General features: G+C 40.6%; 1 protein-coding gene across 1 annotated transcript in view; it reads right to left on the reverse strand.

The window, feature by feature from the left end:
• METTL16 (methyltransferase 16, N6-methyladenosine) overlaps nt 1–17,058 on the reverse strand; it is a 65,687-nt gene extending 48,629 nt beyond the window's left edge. Inside the window, exons 1-2 of the mRNA XM_047757983.1 lie at nt 16,924–17,058; nt 11,106–11,233 (exon numbers count right to left, since the gene is read on the reverse strand). Of these exons, the coding sequence (XP_047613939.1) occupies nt 11,106–11,233 (128 nt within the window). The 5' untranslated portion in view covers nt 16,924–17,058. The remainder of the gene's footprint in view (nt 1–11,105; nt 11,234–16,923) is intronic.
• Between the last annotated feature and the right edge of the window lie 2,093 nt (nt 17,059–19,151).

Consider the following 19,151-nt stretch of genomic DNA (forward strand, 5'->3'; position numbering starts at 1 on the left):
GTTCATTCAAGAATCATTCAAATACATGTAAAATTTTCACTGTGATGAATGCTATAAAAGACAGGTATAAGGTGCTAGGAAACTTATACAATAAGTGGAACTGCCTCAGGCAGGTCACAGAAGGATTCCCTGAGGACTGAAAGAAGAATAAAAGTTAACTAAGGAAAGAACTGAGTGAAGGGAAATATGGCATTCTAGGGTCCTAGATAAAGAGAAGAGCTAGTACAGAGACCGTGACACTGGAGAGAACTTACTGGGCATTCCAGGTAGTGAGACAGCCACTGTTTCTAAAATGCAGAAGGCAAGGTAAGCATGCACTGTTTAAAATGAGGCTGGACGGGAGTTCCCATCGTGGCTCAGTGGTTAAGGAATCCAACTAGGAACCATGAGGTTGCGGGTTCAATCCCTGGCCTTGCTCAGTAGGTTAAGGATTGCGGTAAGCTGTGGTGTAGGTCACAGACGTGGCTTGGATCCCGTGTGGCTGTGACTGTGGTGTAGGCTGGCAGCTGCAGCTTCATTTCAACCCCTAGCCTGGGAACTTCCATATGCCACAGGTGTGGCCCTAAACAAAAAGCAAACAAACAAACAAACAAAAAAAAAGCAAAAAAAAAGCAGCAGCAGCAGCTAGTTGACAGATTAAATATTTAAGGAAAAGAATACTGAACCATGTATGGTTCTTGATCTTGAGATGGGGGAGGTATGGGATCCAAAGTACAGATAGTGTATTTAATCGCACGAGAATATAACAACAACGACAATAATAGGTTGTCAGACAGAACCAAAAGCCGAATCTATGGTATTTTGTTGTATTTTCCACCAACTCAGGCCTACCCACGACTGAGTTTAAGACTTTTTTTTTTTAACTTTAACACCCTCATGGTCAAATAAGCCATGAGATACTAATATCATATAAAAATAAAGATCCTGTAACAGTTTTAAATGAGCATTACTATTAACCCTTTATTAGCCAAAGAACCCAAAATCTTACTGGCAAAGTAAGAAACTACCTTCATCAATCAAGTTGATCTCTTAATTGCAAACTCCTATGCTGGCTAAAGAGCAAAGGACAAAGAAGAAAAATTTAGTCATCTAAACATTTCTTTAAGTATTCCAATTTTTCTAGTAAAGCCCAGTAATGTACCTTAAATTTGGTGAAACTTACAAAAAACAACCCACAAATATGAGTAAAAGTATATATGTACATTATAATCACATTCTTATAAAAGTAAAACAAAAACAATTTTTCTTATACATGAACATGCATAAAAATCAATCTGGAAGGGTCAGAACCACCTCTGGATGTGGAAATGGGTGGGTGGATGAGTAGAGGGTGGAGACTTTCCTTCTCATATTTTTGTATTATCTGAATACATTTTACATATCACTTTCCTAACACAAATAAGTATTTTGTAACTACGTGAAAAATGCCATGTGTCAAGTAGGAGCAAAAAAAAGTCCTTGGTACCTGTATCGAAACTACACCCACAAATATTACTATATATGGATAAGGACAGGGCTTAGAAAGGAACACAAAGTAATGTGACCTCTGGGGTGGAAGAACGGTGACCTTTTTTCTTTTATGTATGCAACATTACTACTGTAAATGTAGGTAAGAAGGATATATTTCTATAATTTTCCCATTAAGGCCTCTATAAACATATAACAAAAAAATTCCTCTCTCAAGGAAAACAGAGCTCTGGTTCCAGATTACTTGTTTTCCATGAAAAGGGGCCAATTCTTTTGGAGACCAAACCAGGATTATTTCCCACGGTGACAGCAATCACCGAAAGATAGTACTGTATCTTGAGCATTAATTACATAGCTTCATGAACAGTCAAGAGAATCAGCATTATAATTAATGTTTTCTTAGTGCCTTCAAATGGAGTTGCTGTTTATGTAAATAATTCTCATTACTTAAAAAAACTTTTAAGTGTATTTACTTTGATGGAACAGAGCATACAATTTATTAATAAGGAACTATATCCTAATCACCCAAAATCATAAGACATCAAGCAGAAGCTAGTCTAATTGAAGAAAATAAACTGAAAAAAATCAATGAAGACTTGATTCTTAAGACTTTGTTAGCAAAACAAGTGTTTATTTTCTTCTAAGAAAATACAGACACTAATCTGAGGGTTGGAAACCTTTTTGTAGGACAAGAGTGAAGTCATCCGACTTCACTAGTTAAATATCTAGGTCACTTTAGTATCTTGGGACATTCAAAATTCCTGAACACAGGCAAGATCTTTCTTCATTCCCATTTCTGAGAGCACAGGGAGGCTCAGGGACTAAAATTAGCTCTCACATGGAAATGAGCAATTTATTCCATCAGTCTTTGTTGTTTGTTTAACACATCCAGCTTGATAAAACAGAATAGTCTATTGTCCACAGGCTCATGTCTGGTTTCCCCTGGATGACTCTTGCTCTGCTACTGATGAATACAGTATTACCATGATAGATGGTGTTTGGAAAGATACATTCCAAAATAAAGTAACAATCATTCTAACACTGTAGAAGCTGAACCTTATGTAACAAAGGCTGAAGCCTTCCAACTTACTCCAAAATTGGTTTCTATTATCAGAGCTTTACTGAGGTGCTAAAAACGGCAGAGTCATAAACTATGAAACAGACCTTCAACTCTGGGTCCTGGTTTAAAAACAAATCAGCTAGGTGTCATCCTCTATTCAAACTCAACCGACAAGGCGCAAGTAAATTGCAGGATGTTCCTAGGGGGCTAGTTACTGTGAAAAGGCACAACTAAAATCTAATTGAAATGGTCAGATATAATTAGAATAAAGCAGTGATGCATATAGGGAAGAAAAAGAGATACCACACTAGCAATCCTTGGCATCTTACCAAGTATACCAGTCTTAATAACAAGAATACCTACTCTTTACTAAGTGTCTACAACGTGTCAGTCACTTTGCATGCATTATTCCTAACCTTTATGACGATCATCCAAAGTGTGTCCTTCTTAAAATTTTTTATTTTATTACAGTACAGTTGATTTACAGTGCTGTGTCAACTTCCGCAGCACAGCAGTGACCCAGTCATGTATACATATATATATATTCTTTTTCTCATACTATCTTCCATCACGTTTTATCTCAAGAGATTGGGTATAGTTCCCTGTGCTGTACAGTAGGACCTCATTGCTTACCCATTCTAAATGTAATAGTTTGCAACCACCAACCCCAAACTCCCTGTCCATCCCACTTCCTCCCCTCCCCCCACCTTTGCAACCACAGGACTGTTCTCTAAGTCTGTGAGTCTGCTTCTGTTTTGTAGCTAGCATGTTCTTTTATCCCTCCTTTTTAGATGGGGAAATTCAGTCTCAATGAAGCTAAAAAAGGAATTCTCTTGTAGTGCAGCAAGTTAAGGATCTGACATCACTGCAGCAGCTTGGGTCACTGCAGTGGCACTGGTTTGATCCCTGGTCCAGGAGACTTTCCTTTGCCTCGGACAAAAAATAAAAACAGAAATAAAATAGAAAGCCACTATAAAGTATGTTCTATTGATGAATACAATCATCAACAACTCTCATCTAAGTAAGCAAGAGGGGGAATAACGTGTAGGAGCAGGCAGGTCTTTTTCACTTAAAAAAAAGTACATTTCTTCTCTTCTACCTCTATCATGGATCCCTTCTAACACAGTGTATCGCCAATTATGGATAGCTTATATTTCTCCCATCTTTAAAGAAATAAGATGATTCTCCTCAAGCTTCCCTCACCTTTCCATTCCTTCACAAATTTTTTCTTTGCAAAAAATTTTAAAATTACCTTGCCTGTCACAAAACAACCACTATGAACAACTAGTTCATAACTTTCAGTCCTTTTTCTTTTCTTTTTATGGCCACACCTGTGGCATATGGAAGTTCCCAGGCTAGGGGTCAAATCAGAGCTGCGACAGATCTGAGCAACATCGGTGACCTATGCCACAGCTTGTGGCAATGCCAGATTCTTAACCCACTGAGTGAGGCCAGGGATTGAACCCACATCCTCATGGAGACTATAATGGGTCCTTAACCCAATGAGTCACAATGAAAATTCCAATCCTTTTCTAAGCACAGCATATCAGCACAGATATTTTGGTTTCAGTTTGAAACAAAATGATCATGTTACACCTGCAACATCCATTCTATAGGCAATGTGGTATTCCACCGCATGGAACTAAACTTCAAGAACCTATATTTTGGAAGTTCTTGCTGTGGCATAGGAGGTTAAGAATCTAGCATTACTCTGTGGTGGCACAGGTTTAATCTCCAGCCAGGCAGAGTGGGTTAAGGATCAGGTGTTGCCATATTTGTGGTGTAAGTCCCAACTGTGGCTCAAATTCAATCCCTGGTCTGGGAATTTCCATATGCTATGGGTGTGGCTGAAAAAGGAAAAAGAAAAAAGAAAAAGAGAACTTATATTTTGGACATTTAAATTACTTTCAATTTTCCTTATTAAAAACAGCCTTGGGATAAACATCCTCAAACACACATTAAGTATGCTTTTTAGCACTTTCAAAGCTATAATTCTACCAGTATTTTATCACTATGCCCACTTGACTACGTTTGTGCCATTGATGATTATTGTATGTTTTATATTTGCTCATTTGGTCCATTTATCTGTCTTTTGTAAATTGCCTGTTTTTATCCTTAACCTTACCTATTGAGGTATTTTTCCTTTCTCTTATTGTCTTCTAAAGAGTTCTTTATATTAGGGGAGATAATTTTTTGCTATATGCTGTAAATATATTTGCTGTGTTGTGATTTTTCACTTTTACTATTTCCTGATATGTAAAAATTTTACTCTCTTATGTAGTTGAATCCATCCATCCTTTTTTTTTTTTTTTATGAATTCTACCCTTGGCGTATACCTAGAAAGACCATTTCTACACCCAAAGTTACAGAGTTCAACTATACTTTTCTCTATTACTTAAAAATATATATATATATATATATAGAAATCATTAAAAATCACCAGGAATTTATTTTGCATAACATATAGGAAAGGGAATGAAATGCACCTTCCCCACAGCTGTTCAAATTGCATTTATTAAAAATAGCTATTGAACAACAACAAAAAACCGCTACTGTTTGCTTCCCCCCTTAACCTGAAATGCCTTTATTCTACATGACAGTCATGGTAGGGTGGTATTTTACTTAGGAGTCAGCTTCCCAGGTAAGCATATAAAGTGATAATACAGTATTGTCAAAATAATACGGCACAATCTCTTTGATCATGCATAACCCTGTGAGAATCACATTATGAGAAACACAGGAGACAAGACTAATTAAGAAAGGAACAGTCACTCTGCCCACTCTATACTCCCTCTGGGTAGAATGCAGGCTGGAATCACCCTATTCAACTTGCACATGCTGTTTAGACTTGAATGCCACTTTGCCAGACAACTAATGGCCCATTCTTGTGGCAATACTACATCAATTTTTAAAAATTATTTTATTTTATTTGCTTTTTAGGGCTGCACTAGCGACCTACGGAGGTTCCCAGGCTAAGGGTTGAATTGGAGCTGTAACTGCTGGCCTACAACACAGCCACAGCAACGTGGGATGCAAGCTGCATCTTCAACCTACACCACAGCTCACCGAAACGCCAGATTCTTAACCCACTGAGCAAGGCCAGGGATCGAACCTGCGTCCTCATGGATGCTAATCAGATCTGTTAACTGTTGAGCCACAACACAAACTCCTACACTAATTTTTAATTACTCTAACTTCACAATGTGTTTTTATTTATGTATGTATGTATTTATTTTTGTCTTTTTTACGGCCACATCCGGGGTGTACAGAAGTTTCCAGGCTAGGGGTCAAATCAGAGCTCTAGCTGCTGGCCTATGCTACAGCCACAACAAGCAACCCAGGATCACTGTGTCTGCGATCTACACCATAGCTCATGGCAACACTGGATCCTTAACCTACAGAGGGAGGCCAGGGATTGAACCCACATCCTCATAGATACTAGTTGGATTTGTTACCACTGAGCCACAAATGGGAACTCCTACAATTCTTTTTTTTTTTTGTCTTTTTTTTTTGTTGTTGTTGTTGTTGCTATTTCTTGGGCCGCTCCTGCGGCATATGGAGGTTCCCAGGCTAGGGGTTGAATCAGAGCTGTAGCCACCGGCCTACGCCAGAGCCACAGCAACGCAGGATCCGAGCCGCGCCTGCAACCTACACCACAGCTCACGGCAACGCCGGATCGTTAACCCACTGAGCAAGGGCAGGGACCGAACCCGCAACCTCATGGTTCCTAGTCGGATTCCTTAACCACTGTGCCACGACGGGAACTCCCAATTCTTAATAAATAAGGGAAACAGCAGATTGAACCAGACAGAGTTCCAACTCTGTCACTTCTTAGTGCCACAAGCCTGTGAAGGCTATTTAAAAAGAATGTGCATTCATATTCATAGATTAAAAAGTACAAAATATATCATTAAATCAAACTCACTGACTATATTATTTAAGCTATTTATCAGCAGTTCTTAACCTTTTCGACCCTTTTAAAAGCAAAAGCAAGTTTCTAAATTATAGGTTAAAGCTTTAAACTTTAGAAAGAAAAAGAGCATACACGAAGTGTTTTGTTTTTTTTTTCTTTTTGGTCTTTTTACCTTTTCTAGGGCCGTTCCCACAGCACATGGAGTTCCCAGGCTAGGGGTCTAATCAGAGCTGTAGCCACCAGTCTACACCAGAGCCACAGTGACACAGGATCCAAGCTGTGTTTGTGACCTACACCACAGCTCACGGCAACGCTGGATTCTTAACCCACTGAGCAAGGCCAGAGATCAAACCCGAAACCTCATGGCTCCTAGTCGGAGTCATTAACCACTGCACCATGACGGGAACTCCAACGAAGAGCATTTTTATGTAATTGTATTCCAAGCATTCATGGATCCTCTGGAAGTCCCTAAGGCCATTGTTCTGTTTATTTCTGTCTACTTGGTTGGAAACAAAGAACAATGTCCCTGAATTATAGCAAACAATTTTTAAAAGATATTTCTTATGTTTTTCAAAATTCTGTCTTTTTAAAAAATCTTCATTGAAACATTTATCAATATAAACTAGTCTTTTTCTAACTTGAGGCTTTTTTTTTGCCTTCTATTTTACTTTTTTTGGGTCTTTTTGTATTTTTAGGGCTGCACCCACGGCATATGGAGGTTCCCAGGCCAGAGGTCTAATCGGAGCTGTAGCTACCGGTCTATACCACAGCCACAGCAACGCCAGATCTGAGCCACGTCTGTGACCTACACCAGAGCTCACGGCAACGGAGGATCTTTAACCCGCTGAGTGAGGCCAGGAATCGAACCCGCAACCTCATGGTTTCCACTGGGCCACAATGGGAACTCCTGTTTTTCTTCTTTTTAATTAGGAGGGAACTGTTATTTGTCTAGTATATTTTTGCCCATCCTTTTCTCTCTTTTTTTTTTTTTTGATCATTTTTGGCACCCTGCAGCAAATGGAGCTTCTGGGCCAGGGATCAGATGGGAGCCACGGTCGAGACCTAAGCCACAGCTTAAGCAACGCCAGATCCCTAACCCACTGTGCCAGGCCAGGGATCAAACCCGTGCTCCCAAGATACCACTGGTCCCACTGTGCCACTGCGGGAGCTCCCCTTTATTTTTGTATTTATCTGCAGTTTTGTTTTAGGATGCCATCTATAAATGGCATTAGTTAGATTTTATAGAAGAATTATTGTCATGCAGTCAACAAATACTTATTGAATGTCTATTTCTTGTCAGATACCCTTAAGCCATTAAGGTATGTTGTGATAACGGATTTCTTTGGTCTACTGAGTGATTTTTTAAAAAATATAAATCTTAGGCCATCTTAAAAATCCTAACCATCTTAAAAATCTTCCTCTGGTTCCTCAAAGTCTGGACAATCAAGTCCATCCTAATTTGCATGCTATGAAAGGCTCTTTGTGACCTGTTCTTTGATTTCCTTTCAGTCTCATCTCCTAGTATTCCCTAAACTGTTATCCTAGATCCATTTCAGCCCCATCTACATGCAGATCTGCAGACTCACCAGGCCTTTCACAAAGTTCTGTTCTCTATACTTGGAACTCCTTCCCCCCCCCTTTTATTCGTCATTCAGTATTCAGTTCAAAGACCCAAGGCCCTCACCTAACATTGCTTCCAAATCACCACTGTGTCCTTCTCTCCAGACTTCCTTTTTTATTTTTTCTGGGGGGAGGGGGGTGGGTGGGTGGGAGTACACTTGCAACATGCATACGTTCCTGGGCCAGAGATCAAACCCATGCCACAGCACTGACAACACTGGATCCTCAACCCACTGAGCCACCAGGGAACTCCTGAGACTTCCAATATTACCTCCCCAAAACCAGCTCATTCCTCCTTATTCCTTACTTCAGTAAATGGCAGCAACGCCTACTCTCTGGCTAAGTTATTATCCCAAGTATCACTATGTGACTCATACTTCATTTCTACTATGTCCTGCAAATTCATCCAGGGATCACTACCCCTCCTGCCTCTATCTAGTCAGGCCACCAATATGCCTAATCTGGATTAGTGAAACCATTTCCTACTTACTCATCTATATTTCCAGCCTTAATTCCTCCTGCAATTCATCTTCTACAATGCTCCTAGAATCCGTCTAAACACAACTCTGTATTTGTTACTCCTCTGCTTTAAAACTTCTGGGGACAAGAATGGGTAACTCTGTAGACACGAGAACTCTCTGAACACGTCCTTAAGATAGATTCCGGAGTTCCCGTCGTGGCGCAGTGGTTAACGAATCCGACTAGGAACCATGAGGTTGCGGGTTCAGTCCCTGCCCTTGCTCAGTGGGTTAACGATCCGGCATTGCCGTGAGCTGTGGTGTAGGTTGCAGACGCGGCTCGGATCCTGCGTTGCTGTGGCTCTGGCATAGGCTGGCGGCCACAGCTCCGATTGGACCCCTAGCCTGGGAACCTCCATATGCCGCAGGAGCGGCCCAAGAAATAGCAAAAAAAAAAAAAAAAAAAGATAGATTCCAAACTCCTTTCAGGGCCTTACAAAGTACTGCAAGCATCATCCTCCCCAGCCTCATCTCCTGTCACCTGTCCACCACATCCCAGGCACGCTCAACTTCTCCAGTTGGGCTCTTTGCACACACTACTCCCTCTGCCAGTAACACTCTTCTTTTTACTTGGTTGACTCAGACTTACTCTTCAGAATACAATTAAGACATGATTTCTGCTTCAAATCATCCTCTAAATCCCAAAGGTGGGGTCAGGTCTCCCTCCTGTGTGATTCTACTGTATACTCCACAGGTTCTACCACACTGAAAGACCACCTGCTTATTCAGTTGTCCACTTGTGGGGAACAGTGTGTTAACTCTGAATATGGCAATGACTAAGTCTTTCTTGTTTATTATGGCGTTCCTAGAACTTAGCACAAAATGGTTAGTCAACATATATTTGTTAAATAATTAAGTCCAAAAATAAATATAAAGAGGAAACAAGAGTCAAACAGTACCTGCTTTAAAGCTACCAGGATAAATAAGCATCCACATACATAAGTATGAAATAAAGATTTAAGAACAATGGTAGGGATGATCTAAACAAAGAGAAATACCAATTCAGTATCTCTGGGGTCATCGCCAAAGTAAGGTGACAAAGATGAATCTTTAGAGTATGCAAAGAAAATTAGAACTCTTACTTAAATATGTGTGTGTGTGTGTGTGTGTGTGTATATATATATATATATATAGAGAGAGAGAGAGGAGAGAGAGAGAGAGAGAGGAGAGAGAGAGAGGGAGGGAGGGAGAGAGAAAGACACGGAGTTCTCTTGAGGCTTCGTGGGTTAAGGATCGGTGTTGTCTCTGCAGTGGCTCAGGTCTCTGCTGTGGCACAGGTTTGATCCCTGGTGGTCACGGAATGCAAAAGTGCCCACACCAGGGATCGAACCCGTGCCACAGCAGTGACATGTGTCAGATCCTTAACCTGCTGAGCAGCAGGGAACTCCTAAATATCCTTTTAATTTCTAGTTTGAAGTATGTTTTCTAATGTGCTTAATATAATAACATGGTAATACAAGCATTTATATGTGGAGCTGTGCTCAACTTTTTACTGAATGGAATAAACAATAAAGCTTGGAAATCACACTTCCAGGGCATTTATCTCTTTGAGAATCTGGTGAAAACCAAGGATTATCTTTCAGAGGAAAAAAAAAAGATTGAAATAAATAAGTTTTATATGATTTCTAAAGATATCTTGGCTCCCAGGTTAAGCCCCTAGGGCCTCCATTTCTACAAGAAGTCTGCAGGAAGAAGGATGAGGTCAGCAAAATGCCTCAATCCTATGGCCCTATTATTACTGATCTTTCCACTTCTCCGCAAATCCTGTTCTCTCCTCCCCACAGGTGACTCACCACATTTTCTCCAGGCTTAAAACTTGTAATTCCCCCTGTAACTTGCACAGAGTTTAGGAATGCAGTCAAAGATTTCCTTCTCAAGGGTAAAACACAAATATCAGTTATTCTCATACCATTATCATAATCTCTGCCACTACCTGAAGCACTCAAACTATTTCATACCATTTTCTTTTCTTTTCTCATGGGGGGTCGGGAGGGCACACCCATGGCATGTGGAAGTTTCCAGGTCAGGGATCAAATGGGAGCTGGAGCTGTGACCTACGCCACAGCTGCAGCAACACCAGATCCTCAACCCACTGCTCTGGGCTGGGGATCAAACCTGCACCTCTACAGAGACAAGGTGGATCATTAACCCACTGAGCCACAGCACTAACTCCTAAAACAAAGACTTTAGACTCTCACTAGTCACCAAGTTTTAGAGCACAATCCTAAGGTTTCTGCAGTTACTCTGAGATCTCTATTGGGTAAGCAATAATTTGGACATTAAGAGGGTCTTTCTTTCTTTCACTCAGAAGGAAACAAAAGCATTTGGTCCAATCTCATTCTACAGATTAAAAAGCCAAAACCCAGGGAGATTTAAGTGATTTATCCAAGGTCAGATGAGAAGTTTAAGGAAATGTCTAGAATTAGTATTAAGGTCTATATCAATTCAGGACGACTCTAACTACACTGTGTCCATTCAGATTACACTAGAACAATACTGTATCAACAACTCTTCATCTGTTACCTACCTCACTCTTCCATTCAGATTTATCTGAACATGCTGCTTAAAATCTGGATATTTGGATGCCAGATATGCAAAGTCAGGAGGTTTGTCCTTGTATCTATTTCTTGCATGCATTGATTTACTCAGAGCCATCTTTAAAAAGAAAAAAAGGGGGGGGGGGGACATTGGCATATTTAGTTAAAAAAAAATCAACAGTTAAAACTATGGTTGCCAAAACAAGTTACAGCCAATACATTTTTGCCAACCAAGTGATAAAGAAGTTATATTTTTTAAGTGTACAAAACAAATAAGCACATGAAAAGATGCTCAAAATCATTAGTCATTAGGAAAACGCAAATCAAACGCACAATATCACTTCACTTCGTACCTGTTAGACTACTATTAAAAAAGAAAAGAAAAAAGAAAATAGCAAGTGTTGGTGAGGATGTCAAGAAACTGGAGTGCTCAGGCATTGCACGTAGGAATGAAGATGGTATAACTGCTGTGGAAAACTTTAGCGGTGCTTTAAAAAGTTAAACATTACCATGCAATCCTGCAATTCCACTCCTAGGTACGCATTCAAAAGAACTGAAAGCAGAGATTCAAACAGATACTTGCAGTGTTCACAGCAGCATTACTCAACATCAAAAGGCAAAGCAACCCTAAGTGTCCATAAGCAGATAAATAAACAAAATGTGGGATAAACATACAACGGATTATTATTCAGTCCTAAAAAGGAATGAAATTCTGACACATGCTACAACACGTATGAACCTTAAAAACATTTTGCTAAGAGAAATAATCCACACACAAAAGGAAAGATACTTTATTATTCCAATTATATGAGGTGCCAACAATAGGCAAATTCATACAGAGAGTAAAACAGAGGTTATCAGGGTTTGAGAGAAGGGTGGAATGATGAACTATTATTTTTTTTATTTAATTTTTATTTTTAGGGCTGCACCTGTGGCATATGTAAGTTCCCAGGCTAGGAGTCAAATTGGAGCTGCAGCTGCAACTACCCACAGCCACAACAACGCAGGATCCGAACTTCATCTGAGACCTACACTGCAGCTGGCGGCAATACCAAATCCTTAAGGTACTGAGCAATCCCTGAGCAAGGCCAAGGATCAAACTCACATCCTCATGGATACTAATCCATTTTTAACCAGCTGAGCCACAACAGGAACTCCCGTAATGAACTATTTCTAATTACATGTTTTCTGTTTAGGATGATGATAAACTTCTAGAAATGGACTGGAGTAATGACTACACAACACTGTGAATATTCTGAAAGCCACTAAATGGTACACTTGAAAGTGGTTAAAATGCTAAATTTTATGTCACGTGTATTTTAACAGAACTTTTTACTTATTTTTACTTTTTAAAAAGTGTATATTTGATTTAAAATGTCATATTAGCTTTAGGTTTACAGCAAAATGAATCAGTATATATATGTGCATCTATTCTTTTTTTCCCACATACATTATTACAGAACATTGAGTAGACCTGCCTGTGCTATGCAGTAGATCCCTGTTAGTTATCTTTCTTTTATATAGAAGTGTGCATTTGGCAACCCCATCCTCCCAATTTTAACTCTCCCTGCCTCAATTTCCCCTTTGGCAACCCTAAATTTGACTTCAAAATGTTTGAGTCTATTTCTGTCCTACAAACAAGTTCTTTTGTATCATTTTTTTAATTAGATTCCACATGTAAGTGATATCATATGAAATTTGTCTTTCTCTGCCTGTCTTACTATTAAATAATTTCTAGGTCCATCCATGTTGGTGCAGATGGCACTATTTCCTTCTTTTTGTGGCTGAATAATATTCCATTCTATATATGCACCACATCCCTTTTATCCAATCCTCTGTTGATGGACATTTTAGTTGTTTCCATGGCTTGGCTATTGTAAATAGTGCTGCAATGAACATTGGGGTATGTGTATATTTTCAAGTTATGCTTTTCTCTGGATATATGTCCAGAGTGGGATTGCTGGGCCAATTGGTAGTTCTATATTTAGTTTTCTGAGGAACCTCCATACTGTTCTCCGTAGTGGTTATACCAATTTACATTCCCACCAACAGTGGGAATTGTGTAGAAAGGCACAATTCTTTAATATGTATACAACATATGATGAATCTTTTTTTTTTAAACCAAGGAAGAATTGGAAATTATTCCTTTAAAGGCATCAAAGTGGCAGAAGGCAGTATAATCTACAGCCCAGAATATTACAGTCAGAGGTTAGCTTTTACAGTGGTTTTGCATGGATTAACTATTTGCTAGTATACCATAAAGTCACTCAAGTTTCAAAATACCATCTTTTACTTCAACTTCTTTTATAAATTTCAGCCTTATCATTTCTAGGCAGCTAAAACCAAATGAAAAGAAACACAGTAACTGTTTTCTTCAAGCATACACAGAAGAGAAGTTCCCGTTGTGGCGCAGTGGTTAACGAATCCGACTAGGAACCATGAGGTTGCGGGTTCGGTCCCTGCCCTTGCTCAGTGGGTTAAGGATCCGGCGTTGCCGTGAGCTGTGGTGTAGGTGGCAGACGCGGCTCAGATCCCACGTTGCTGTGGCTACAGATCCGATTCGATCCCTAACCTGGGAACCTCCATATGCCGTGGGAGCGGCCCAAAGAAATAGCAAAAAGACCAAAAAAAAAAAAAATACACAGAGGAAAAAAGTTAAAGCATTTACAGCAAAAAATAAAAACCAGAAGAAAAGCCACTGCAGGGGATGAATAAATCTCTAAGCAGCTGGTAATTAAAAAAATATCTTAGTGTTATCTCTGGATGGCAGGTGATTTTTCTTTTCTTTATATCATTCTGCATTTTCCACTTTTTTCATAATGCACATTCATCTAAATGGTACCATGTAAGTCAAAATCCTAAGAGTCACCTGATAGTTCTCTATCTCGCTTATACTCCAAGAAATCAATAGCCATGCAGATTTTATTTGCTAGATACCTCTCAAATCCATCTATTTTTCCCTATGTCCACCAAGAGCAGCCCAGTACAAGTTGCCTAAGACTGCTACAACAGTCTCTTAATTGGTCTCCCTGAATCCACAGGTATTCTCTCCATTCCTTTTTCCAACTTGCTGAGGTCATTTCTTTTCTTTCTTTCTTTCTCTCCGTCCTTCCTTCTCTCTCTTTTTCTTTCTTTGCTTCTTAGGGCCACATTCTGGGTATATGGAAGTTCAAATCAGAGCTGCAGCTGCCAACCTAAACCACAGCCACAGTAACACCAGATCCAAGCCATGTCTGTGACCTACACCACAGCTCACGGCAATGACAGGTCGTTAACCCACTAAGCAGGGCCAGGGATTGAACCCTCATCCTCATGGATAACAGTCAGGTTCATTACCACTGAGCCACAAAGGGAACTCCTCAGGGGTCATTTCTAAACACAGAACTGTGTCCTCCTCCCATGCCCACTTGCTCAAAACTTTACTCATAAGAGAGGAAAAAAAAACAAAACATTTCTTCAGCATACATTTAAGACCCAGCCTGGTGTGGCCTTACCTGTTTAAGTCACACCCCTTGCCTTCTTTCCCCTCCTCTCTGGCAATAGGGTCTTTACACAGGAAAGGTCTTTATTCCTTTTGCCTACATTGTTCTCTCCTCCCCCTCTTCACTTGATGAATTTCTACTCATCTTTACTACTTCACTTCAAGCATCTCTTCAGGAAGGTCTTTCCTTCCCTCATCTCTCCACTTCAGCCATATCCTCTATTATCAAGTCTCTAAGCGGTAAGCATCTTTCCTTTGCAGGCCTTGTTAGAGATGTTACTTTACATAGTAATAGATCTGTTAACACTCTATTTCAGTTCTATTTCATTCTGTTTCAGAAGGTTTTTGACAGTGTTCTACATTGGAAACTTAACAATCATTTTCAAAAAAGAAACGTCTTCATTGTCATCATCCCAGATGTTCCAAAGCATGCCCACATGTCCAAAATTAAATAATTTCTACCCACCCCAAACTTGTCCTCTTCTAATCCTTATTTTGCTGAATGACATCACTATCTTCCTTGTGACACACAAGCAAAAATCTTTAGCAGCTTTTTCACCCTACCTCCCCATTCCAAACACACCATGTCCTGAATATTCTCTACCTTCCAACTATTTCTTGACCCTATTCATTTGTCACCCTTCACAACTCCATGTCTCTAGACCAGGGATAATCATCATCTTTTTCTTGGATGACTATAAGTGCCTCTAACTGATGTCTCTGTAACCATTCTTGCCACAGTAATTCACTTCATCTAGGCAACAACCCCCGCCCCCCCAACCCCATCCCAATGCAAATCTGAACATCCCTTGGTAAATCCCTTCAGGATGATAAATTCCAAAATAATTAACAAGGCACAGAGAATCTATTCCTCTGACCTCATTCATTGCCACTTTCTCCTCTGTTCACTGTCCTACATACATACACTCTGAACATGTGGCCAAATTACAGTTAGGAGAGATTCATTTCCTTTATTACTCAACCCTTCTGGTCAGAAGAGAAGCAGAAGAAGTCAATAAAGTTACTTCTTTGCTAACTAGCTCCCAATACAGGCAATGGGTTTTAGCTAAATCTATCCCATTCCTCAGAGTTTAGGTGAGTGTCCGCTCTTACCTGGCATCAGCATGGTCATTCCCCACTTCTAACTTAATCTACTCTTCCTGGTTCATTCTGCTGTAGCCACAGTGGCCTCCTTGTTGTTTCTCTATCAAGTCTGGCACACTCCCGCCTCAGGGCTTTCGTATTTGCTGTTTGGTCTGCACGGACTGCTCTTCCTCCAGAAATACAATCATACAAGGTACCCTCACCTTGTCTTTGATCAAATGTCACCTTTTCACTGACGCCTTTCCTGAGTACCCCCATTTAAATGAGCAACAAGTGAACGCATTCTTTGTCTCAGTAGCTTCAGTCTTCTATACAGAACTTACCCATTTGACATTCCTTACGTTCTACTTATTTTATCTGCCCTGCGAGTAAACTTCATGAGGGAAAATATTTTGTCTATCTTATTCACTGCAATGTCCCAGCGCCTAAAGTAGGGCCTGGAGAGCAGGCACACAATAAGTGTTTGCTGACTGGAAGCACGAAGAACTCTTTACACCGTTCAGGTCACTGAAACAGCACTCTCATTTTTGATAAGCAGTCCCCATCTTGAGTTTCCAAAAGACTCAGCCCTAGGGCTGAGCTTTTTCTTTTGGGTTACCCGTGTCAGTCCGGAAAGTCAAACTTAGTAGAACTTCATTGAAGCTAGCTCTTCGACTTTCTTTCATCTTTCCCATCTCCAAAGTTGTTTCCTTGGTTTCTCCTAACCCTTAACAATCCTCTTCAACTACCACTTGTTTTAATACATAACCCTGTAAAAGAATCTAAATTCCGCTTTCAAAACTTGGCCAAGACCTTCTGCAAAGATCCCTACCACATGAATCCTAATCTCCTTTTTCTCTCGTCTCCTTTCCCTCATAAATCCGACTTTCCCATTAGTTCCGCCCCTGTCAGTTCTCCAACTCTTCCACTCCTTCCACGCCTTCATTTTACCCAGACTGCCTTCCCGCCTCAGTTTCGAATCTCTCTAAGCCTCCTCAGACGAAGGGGGTCTTTTCTACTTCAAAGCTAGTCGCCATTCTATTTGCCAACTCCTCCCATCCACCCCACCACACACCTACCCCACCACACACACCCACGTGTGCACGCACACACACAAACCATCCCGTCTCTCCCTGGACCCCCGAAACAGGACCTCATAGGCCCAGAACGCGAGAATGAGAAACGTGGGTGATCCACAGGCTAAATGAATTCGCAACCCGCGCGAGGCACATTAAGTCACTCACCTCTGATGTCAAAGCTCCTGCCAGACGACTAGTTTGGTGTGGGACTCTACAAACCCAGACTCTTAAGCCACGCGCAGCACGAAGATCCTAGAAACGCAGATGTTACGCTCCCAGCGCGCCGCCATCTTGGGCCTCCATCCAGCTTCATGATTGGATGAGCCATTCTCGCGCGACCTGTAGCAGATGCTGAAGAAAGAAGAAACTGTCGCGAGAGTTGGTGGCTCATTCTATCAGAAGAAGGGGGCGTGGCATCAAGCGGAGTCCTTCGGGTAAGGACACCTGAGCTTAAATATCTAGGGGCCTTGTTTTCTAAAAAAGATTTAAAAAATATATGAGCCTTCTGGGCCCCACGCCAGACTTACTAAATCACTTCTCTGGGGTTGGGCAGGGAATGTAAGGATGGCTGCGCGGGGGTGAGAGGGTGCTTTTGGTCTAGACGGGGGCAATTACCGTTTGTTCTGCAACAGGTCTCTCTCCTTGGGCGATGTCTCGTTCAATCATCACAGATAAACCTGTGAGATAGGATAATCTTATTTACAGAGGAAGAACCGGGGAGCAGAAAAATGAAGTTATTTGTTCAAGATCCTATATCCAGATGACATCAAATCCACAATCTTTGTATTCCTCGCCTACCTCTTGAGCTGGAAGCTCTGTTAAATACTTTTTTCTTTTCAACGCGTTTATACTAGTTTTTACGTTCTGCTAAGTAGAGTGAGCATTACCTCCCCAATTTACAATTGAGATAAAAAGGTAAATGACTTTCACAAGGCATACAGCTAGTAACAAAACAAGGGCTAAAGTCTGAATCTCTGAACCCCTACCTACTACTTCTTTCCAATAAAAAGCTTGCCTAGATCCTAGTAATTAATGTGAAAGCATCAGGCAAACACTGCCATACAATTGAGAGGTTAGGGCTAGAGAATTCAGCTTTAGGAAGAACTGAGTGTGCCCATTGTCACCCGAAGAGAAGTGAGGAAGGATTTTAATTGTCTGTTCTGTAGCAACCTCCCCCCCACTCCCAAATGTGTAGGTTAAAACAACCACCATATTATTTGCTCACTGTGAAGTCTGGGCTGTAATTAGCTTGGCCATTTTTCTTCTGGCCTTGCTGTAGGTGGTAGCATCAGAGATGGGCTGGTTCGGTGGGAATGAATGGGCCTCTCTTCCTGGAGTCTCAAATTCTCTCTTTCCATGTGACCTTTCTACATAATCTCTCCAGCAGAGTAACCAGATTTCTTACATGTTGGCTCAGGACTCCCCAAAAGGCAAACTTGGAAGCTGCTAGAACTTAAGGCTTTGCCTCAGGGCTGGTGCTTTCATCCTATTCTGTTAGTTAAAGCAAGTCAAAGGGCCAGCCTAGATTCATGAGTAGGGAACTATGCCAGGGTACCTTCTAGAAGGCATGGTTCACTAGATCAGCAATGTAACAGATGTTACAGAAAGTTTTATGTTGTATTTTATTTTTGCTTTTTAGGACCATACTCATGGCATATGGAGGTTCCCAGGCTACGGGTCCAATCCAAGCTATAGCTGCCAGCCTATGCCAGCACCACAGCAACTTGGGATCCGAGCCACATCTGTGACCTATACCACAGCTCATGGCTGGATCCTTAACCCTCTGAGCGAGGCCAGGGATTGAACCCGCAACCTCATGGTTCATAGTTGGATTCGTTTCTGCTGCACCACGATGGGAACTCCAGAAAGTTTTATGCTTTAATTGGTAATGACTTTTTATAGTATTTAGGGCTTCCTTCTGGAGAGATGAAAAAGAGAAAACGGGCTTGGAGTTATGGCTAGTAGGGTTGAAAGTGGATTGTATGTAAGTTGCTCGTAAATTTCTCTATTAGGTCAAAACTGAGCTCCCAACTCCTCTGGGTCAAACAGAAAGACTGTAGTTCTGTAGCCAGGGAATTTGGGCTTTAATCTTGCTCCTACTACTTACTAACCCTTTGATTATGGGCAATTTACTTAAACTATTCAAGCCTTGGTTTGTTCAATATTGCAAAATAGGATAGAAATCTCATAGAATTGTTGTGAGAAGTAAATTGCATAATGGATATAAAACACTTGGCATAGTTTCTGGCACATAGCAAGTTATTATTATTATTCCTCATGACATCTCTGGTCAGTTTCCATTTTTAGAAAATTATTTCAAAAAATAAAATTACTGCATTATAGAAAATTTGTAAGAAATTGAAATAATGAAAAAAGAAAAAAAAGAAATTGAA

This window comes from Phacochoerus africanus, chromosome 14, assembly GCF_016906955.1.
Source record: "Phacochoerus africanus isolate WHEZ1 chromosome 14, ROS_Pafr_v1, whole genome shotgun sequence".
In the NCBI taxonomy this organism is placed as follows: domain Eukaryota; kingdom Metazoa; phylum Chordata; class Mammalia; order Artiodactyla; family Suidae; genus Phacochoerus; species Phacochoerus africanus.